Here is a 7,671-nt window from a genome sequence, read left to right on the forward strand (position 1 = left end):
GGTCATTATTGTTTCGTTTTGAGGTTTTATTCAAACCGACCATCGAAAATAACCCTTGCTAATTATTTTTTTTTCATTGGTTTTTGCGTTAAATCTTACAATAGTGCTATTTTCTGATTGGCTATTGTGTAGCCTCTTTTTTTTTTTGATTGGCTGATAAGTGTCAGGCTCGTCTAAGCGGTGCGGACTGATACATATTGGGCGCTGCGGCAGATTAAATATATCGTCGCTGTCGGGCGGAAAACTCGTATGTCCAAATTTGGTCAATTTCATATTTTTTAACATATCGATGCTATTGGTCAGTCCCCACGTGGGTCTGTTATTTTTACAAGTTATTAACCAATCTAAAGTCTTGAAAATAGCTTGAGCGCAAATCTCTTAACTCCATTGGACACTTCAACTGTCCACCTCTTCCTCACTCCGCTGGAGAGCTTCGCGCCATATTTCTCCTCAAGAAGAGTCACAACGAATCAACACGTCTTCTGAGGTAAATGTCTTCAAAACACTGGGCTCAAAGAAAAAAAATCTTGACCCCCGCTAGTATTATGATAAATATTATGATAAATAGTGAAAAAGTTTTTTCTGCGTGTGAAATACGATGTGTGGCGGGAGAGCGTGACAAAAGACCGAAATGAGTGCGTGATACGTGACAGCTCTGCCTGTCTGTCTTGTTTGTCTTGTCCTGCACTGTTTGCACCAGGTTGCACGGTTGCACTTTATGTATCTAGGATTAACTTACTAAGTCCTTATAGCTCTGTCTTTGTTTTATGTAGCACCATGATCCTGGAGAAATGTTGTCTCATTTCACTGTGTACTGCAACAGCTACAGTATATATGGTTAATATATGACAATAAAAGCTTCTTGACTTGACTTGACTTGACATTTGAATAGAATCGAATCGAATTGTATTGCAACAGACATCCACGACATATTTCCTCCTCACACTCTGTATTCACTTATTACACTGACTGAGGAGGATAATGATGAGTAAACGAATTTAGATCCTCTACTCTACACCACGTGAAATGTTTTCCTCCAAGCCTGCAGGTGGCAGCAGTGAGCAAGCTCGGTCTCCATGAGAAGGAAAAAGAAGAGAAAGAGCTTGGAGAGTGAAGAGGCTTTAGAGCTGTTTGGTGCCACTGTGAGGTTTTGCTCTGCTCTGCTCTATTCTGGTCTCTGTGTCTGAGTTTGTTCAGGAAAGGTTTCTCTAGCATCATGGGCTTGAAAAAGAAGAACAGTAAAACGTATCCGGTCCTGAGCCACGAGTTTGTCATCAACAACCACGCAGATATCGTGTCTTGTGTAGCTATGCTCTTTCTCCTGGGACTCATGTTCGAGGTGAGGATAAAATAACACTATGAATAAATCAGGTTTGTGTTTATTTACACACTCTACAGGGAGGAAAAGGCGTCTGATTGAAGGATTGGTGCTTATTGTTTTGTTTTTCTCTATTCTAGCTTTGTGCTATATAGAATTTCTCTATTCTACCTTTGTGCGTTCACAACGCTGTGCACGATGTTCTTGTGAAATATTACACGTTGTATCCGGTGTATTTTTGTAGTGATTTGACTCCAAAGTTATAACACGTATGTGCGCGAGCTGCGTGGATGGTTCCTGAGTGCGTGCGGAGGGTTTGACGGTTACGTGGCATTCTGTGCGCGCGCTGTCACCGAGACGCTCTGCTTCAGCCACGTTAGCGTTATTTTCACACAACGACTCGGTTTCCGCTCTTATTCCGCTCGGATGTTTCTCACTCCTCAGTGTTTCCTGGCTTTACTCTTCCGTTTGTTTGTATTTACGTTTTAAGTTTAAGTTCTCCAAACCAGCGCCAGCGTTAAAGTTGCGGTGCATCATGGGAGATGTAGTTCATTATGTTTGTGTGTCGATTAAAGTTGTACTTTAATGTCAAAATAATAGTTTGTATTAGTGACGTGCTTGATGTGTGTGTGTGTGAGAGAGAGAGAAGCTTGTGTGTGAGGGAGAGAGAAGCGTGTGTGTGTGAGAGAGAAGTTGTGTTTGTGTGTGTGTGTGAGAGAGAGAAGTTGTGTGTGTGTGTTTGTGTGTGTGTGTGAGAGAGAGAAGTTGTGTGTGTGTGAGAGAGAGAAGTTGTGTGTGTGTGTGAGAGAGAGAAGTTGTGTGTGTGTGTGAGAGAGAGAAGTTGTGTGTGTGTGAGAGAGAGAAGTTGTGTGTGTGTGAGAGAGAGAAGTTGTGTGTGTGTGTTTGTGTGTGTGTGTGAGAGAGAGAAGTTGTGTGTGTGTGTGTGTGTGAGAGAGAGAGAGAGAGAGAGAGAGAGAGAGAGAAGTTGTGTGTGTGAGAGAGAGAAGCTTGATGTGTGTGTGTGTGAGAGAAGAGAGAGAATCTATTGTGTATGTATTTAAATCCAGTACTGTAATATATTAATTTTATTATTATTATTATTATTGATGTTTTACTGATTTTTGTATCCAACCTTCAGTTTTATGGAAGCCAATATGAGAGTATATCCAGGTCTAAGAACAAGAATCTCTATGACAAAACTAAAACGTAAACTTAGAGAGAAACCATAACTCAGTAAGTGTCAGTATGCCATTTTCCTTTTGAATCATGTGTTTTGTTTTGCTTATTTTTTCCTGTGTCTGTAGTCCAAGTTTAGCGTATACGTTTTGTTTTATCTTGTTTACATTTTTTATTTTATTACTTATAGACCGAATTTGTGTTGTAGATCCCATCAAAGATTGCGGTTCTGTTCATCACGGTACAGTACAACGTCACAGTAACAGCAAACGGTGAGTCATTGTTAATGTTCGTAAAGTTTTGTTTTCATGCAGATAGACTGCAGATCCAGATCTTTACATCACTTCTGTTCTGTTTGAGAAGATTCTGCAAAAGAGGACACAATAGATACATCACTTTAACAATTATCCTAAATTAGAATGTATAACACTACTCCTTACGCTTTATTTAAATTTGCTTAAAATTGGACAATGATGTAGGATTCACCTGGACCACACCTGGGCTCTTAAACAAATTCTCATCCATTTCTGATGCAAATTTGTGTGAAAACATTCTGAGGAAAAAGTTCACACGAATGTGCAGAAATGGTTTTCATTTGTTTAGTAATGATTATTAATTATGACATAATAAAAGGGCTAAACATCGCTGTTTTTTTTTTATTATTTATTTCCCAGTGTTAGTTTTGTCTGCCATGTTTAATTGTAGTTTGTCTGCAATGTTTTTGGATTTCAAATTGAATTTGGATTTATTTCACTGTTTAAAATAAAATAATAATAATAATAATAATAATAATAATAATAATAATAATAAATGCTGCTTAATGAGAGTAATTCTAAGAACCACCCTGTGTATCTTGTTTATCAACCTACTGTTTATTCTGTAAGTGTATGTGTTGGCATCTGCCAATAATCAACGACAGAAAGAACACCGTACAACCCTTGAATTGTCTTCTGTTAGACCCTTTTAATATTATCACGTTGGGCTCGTGTTCCATGTTTAAAAAGTTCCATATTGCTCAATCCAAATCAGATAATCTACGTGGCGGTCATTGCGATAAGGCTCGGACAAGAGCAGACTTTCTAACAGCACGTCAAGGTCATTTAAGTGTTGGGATTAATGCAAGAACTAACATGACAACTCGTAGCCTGTGTTAAATTTTCATACCTTGGTACTCGATCACGGTTTGAGATTTTTATGGGATTGTTTTAAGCAAATATTTTCTCGTACCTCATTCAGGGTTTCAAATGTAGTCAAAATAAGGAACCTTTAAAGACTTTCTAAATGGGTTAGAGTTTATCTCTGAATACTGGCTGCTCAGTGGAACACTTAGGAAGTGGTATTATGAAGTGTCGCTCATAAATCTCTTGCAGATATTTCCTGGTGTGAAGAAGAAAAAAAAAAGTCATAAGTTTTATAAGTTTAATAAAAACATTTTATTTAAACAAAATGACTAAGTTATATTCACAGACGGACCTCTGTACAGTCTCTTCTCTTTGCTCATGTCCTGGTTGTTACCTGATCTCTGACTATGTTGTTACACTCTTAGTTAATTTAACACCATTGTCATGTCTGTTTCTGTGCGTATGTCTGGTTGTCAGAAGGTGCTGAGGAGACGCCGGTGAATTATTTCCACCATGGCCTGAAGGATGTGGCCACTGTCTTCTTCTACATGCTGGTGGCCATCATCATGCATGCCATAGTCCAGGAGTACATCCTGGATGTAAGGACCTTTTCATGGTTTTTATTTTGTTGTTGTTGTTGTTGTTGTTGTATTATCGCTAGCTGTAGCTGTGCACGTAAGACACTTTCTACTATAACTTCGTTTTAATGTTTGAAGTACATTTGATAGAAATCTTGGTTTCTTTTCCACACAGAAAATCATCCGGAAGATGCACTTCTCCAAAACCAAACACAACAAGTTCAATGAGTCGGGCCAGCTCAGCACTTTCTATCTCTTCTCGTGCTTGTGGGGAGCCAGCATTCTGATTTCTGTATGACTGCATAAAAGTTATTACAGTTATTACGCTAGGTTTATGTCGTGAATGTAATAGTTTCTTTGCTCTGTGTGTGAAGGAAAACATCCTGTCGAACCCTGTCACCCTGTGGGAAGGCTACCCGCACACGCTGATGCCGTAAGTCTGCGCTATCTGCTCTGCTTATAGAGAACGTTGAAGCCGTGACCTGTAGGTGCCATGCACTGGATTCTTTTACACGGATACAAAATGGACCATTTGTTAAAAGTGCTATACAAATAAAATTCTATTGTTGTCCTGTTTAGGTAGCATCATCCTCAACAAAATATTTTCCTGTGCCATGATCTCAGTATCATAATATGACTTTTAACCATAACCAGGAATCCTGTTGCTTTCAGGTTCCAGATGAAGTTTTACTACATCTGTCAGCTGGGTTACTGGTTCCATGCTCTTCCTGAACTCTACTTCCAGAAGATCAAGAAAGTGAGTGTATAAAGATTAGCAAGGTTTTTTCCCCCCATTTCCTGTCATTGTGAGGGGACAAAAGGTTGCCTCCAGGGTGTGTCGATGTTTACATGTAAAATCTGTGTTTTCACCACTTCTTTTTTTTTTTCTTCTTCTTCTCAGGAGGACATTCCCCGTCAGCTGGTTTACATCAGTCTGTATTTGGTCCACATCGCAGGCGCTTACATCCTCAAGTAATGCCCACAGATCTTGTACATTTGTGATTTGTGTAAATTAGATGTTTGCTTTAACAGCTCATCAGTGAGTGCAGCACATCCTTGTTTCAGATATTTAAATTGTGTGTTTGCAGTTTGAACCGCCTGGGCGTGGTGCTCCTCGTGCTTCATTATTTCGTCGAGTTGCTCTTCCACGTGTCTCGTATCATTTACTTCAGTAACGAAGAGAGACAAGCGGGGTGAGTTGCTTACGGAGCAGAGTTATTTATCTATGATCATCTCCTTAACTGAGGAAAAAATCTAAATATCTCTCCAAACCCAGGATTTCTTATTTCCCATTTGAATTTGTCTCTAAATGCTTCATTGTTTTATTAATTACCAATTTTATTGCAACCACATTATAAAATATAAATACAAAATAACAGACAGGCATCAACATCATTTTTCCTCTTTGCATCTACAATCTGAGAATTTATATTCATTCTTTTCAGCTTAGCGTAATCAAAAAAAGGTTGTTTTTGGAAATTTGTTCATAAGCTTAATTGAGACGGTCCTCTAAAGCTTTCTGGACTTGGATCTAAAACAGAAGGTAAGATTTTAAGTGTGTGTGTGTGTAGGTTTTCAGTGTGGGCTGTCCTGTTCGTCCTGGCCCGCTTGTTGACTCTGTCTCTATCCGTCCTCACTGTGGGCTTCGGTTTGGCTGGATCTGAACACCAAGGACTCAACCTTGCAGACGGAAACTACAACGTGCTGTTTGTCAGGTGAAACAGGAAACATTTATTAAAGTAATACGTCCACAAAAATGAATAGGGAAAAAAGCACATAAGGTAGCATCAGTATCTAACAAAGGTGGTGTGATTTTTGGTGTGTTGTATCACATTATTGCTCACTTTACTAGTTAAAAAAAAATTGGCTAAATAACCAGTGACATTTCCAGCATGTTTTCATGTCCAATTGCATATTTTTTTCTTCTTTCATTCTTTCTTTATTTCTTTTGTTTTGTGGTGTGCTTGATGGAGCAGAGTGACTGTCCTGGCTGCCATCTGCATCACTCAGGCCTTTATGATGTGGAAATTCATCAACTTCCAGCTGCGGCGGTGGAGAGAACACGCTCAGACTCATACCATAAAGAAGAAATCTTCCTCCTCAAAGGGCAAGTCCAAGAAAGGTTAGTGCTGAAGTCTTTTAATTTAATGTATTATTTTCTTTATTTTTTTGTTCATTTATTACTAAGCAGATGCCTGAGACTTCTATCACTTACTATACAGATTATTAACTCGTGTGCTGATGTCTTGTAGCTAACGGAGTAAACGGATCACTGAGTGCCAACGGAGCGGATTCTCCCAGAGCCAGGAAGGACAAATCATCCTAAACAGATCCCGCTGTTCATTCCTCCATTTTCTCTCTCTCTCTCTCTCTCTCTCACTCTCTCTCTCGATCATTCCAAGCTCTGTGCTTCAGTCCTGCCTTTTTTTTTTTCTTTTCTTTTTTTTTTTTTTTGTCTTTTTTTTTTTTCCAATTTTAATACACTGCACATAATTAGCATTTCCCAGCTCTCATGCACCTGATTACACTGACTAGTAAGCATGTGCCAATATCGTCATATCATGATACATGAACATTTCCTGTGAGAGGACTTGCCTTCTCTGCAATAGAGCTTCAAAACAAAGGACCTATGAAGAATTTTTTTGTATATTTTCTCAGTAATGCTGCCTTTTTTTCCACAATTGTAATATATTGATGTACTATACAAGCCATTGATGACACATGCCTGCTCGTCAGGAAATCAGCCTGCTAAATGTTAGGAATAGCTGTTAAATGTGCGGTGCACAGGCTCAGGAACTGCCCTATAGGCTTTTGTGCACAGTAGGGGGCCTACTTTATAAAATCAGTGCCCTTTTTTAAAGCTGGGTGCTGAATACTGTATTGCACAAAGCTGTCTATTCATCATACATCACAGGAAGAGGGCTTTCTGTTTTTCCCCTCTCTGACTAAAAGCGTCCAAATGATGCATGCTTTTAAGCTGCATTCTGTATTTACCAGGATTCATCAGTGCCAGTGCAAAAAGCCAATAAACACTTCAAGTGCCTGACTATACCAAATTTGTATGAACATTTTAAACAAGTTTAAAAAAAAAAAAGAGAGAAAATAGTATGTACTGTGTTAAAATGTGCCAGTGTTCTGTAAAGATTTCAAGGCCAGCTCCGTGTGAGTATATGTGTGTGTATGTCCAGGTGTGTGTTGTCGATGCATTCGCTTAATTTGTCATTAAAAGAGTAATTTGCCATGATCATGTCCCTAGCAGTGAAGTGTGTAACCTCTCAGAAAGCATGTTTAATTTGACGCCTTCATAGATGAACAGAGGAATTAGGAAAGAAATTGCCCTTTTTGTTTTGTTCCACCTGTGTGACAATACAGTCTGATAGTTTGTAGTTTGCATATACACCATCATTTTCTGAAGAATTTATTTTGTTCTACAAAGAAAAAAATGCATTCAATAAAATACATAATGAAACTGGTACAA

At 38.7% G+C, this 7,671-nt stretch overlaps 1 protein-coding gene across 2 annotated transcripts; it reads left to right on the forward strand.

The window, feature by feature from the left end:
• The first annotated feature begins 1,101 nt into the window (after positions 1–1,101).
• Positions 1,102–7,671, forward strand: tram1 (translocation associated membrane protein 1). Of its 2 annotated transcripts, none has more exons than XM_060861379.1 (11): positions 1,102–1,339; positions 2,703–2,766; positions 4,096–4,214; positions 4,369–4,485; positions 4,568–4,626; positions 4,866–4,950; positions 5,095–5,165; positions 5,282–5,386; positions 5,765–5,908; positions 6,170–6,315; positions 6,446–7,671. In XM_060861379.1, exons 1-11 carry the CDS (start codon positions 1,217–1,219, stop codon positions 6,517–6,519), a joined length of 1,107 nt encoding a protein of 368 aa, XP_060717362.1. In that variant the 5' UTR covers positions 1,102–1,216; the 3' UTR covers positions 6,520–7,671. The 2 variants fall into 2 exon arrangements, with proteins under 2 accessions (XP_060717362.1, XP_060717361.1); XM_060861378.1 differs by having other exon boundaries at positions 1,103–1,339; positions 4,093–4,214.

This window comes from Tachysurus vachellii, chromosome 25, assembly GCF_030014155.1.
Source record: "Tachysurus vachellii isolate PV-2020 chromosome 25, HZAU_Pvac_v1, whole genome shotgun sequence".
NCBI classification, from domain to species: Eukaryota; Metazoa; Chordata; class Actinopteri; order Siluriformes; family Bagridae; genus Tachysurus; species Tachysurus vachellii.

Bases quoted from the DNA above. Each gene is read 5' to 3' on its own strand.
- tram1 (XM_060861378.1), top strand. From the start codon at position 1,217: ATGGGCTTGAAAAAGAAGAACAGTAAAACGTATCCGGTCCTGAGCCAC. The intron at 2,767-4,092 runs GTGAGTCATTGT...TCTGGTTGTCAG, and splicing joins CGTCACAGTAACAGCAAACG to AAGGTGCTGAGGAGACGCCG. The intron at 6,316-6,445 runs GTTAGTGCTGAA...GATGTCTTGTAG, and splicing joins AAAGGGCAAGTCCAAGAAAG to CTAACGGAGTAAACGGATCA.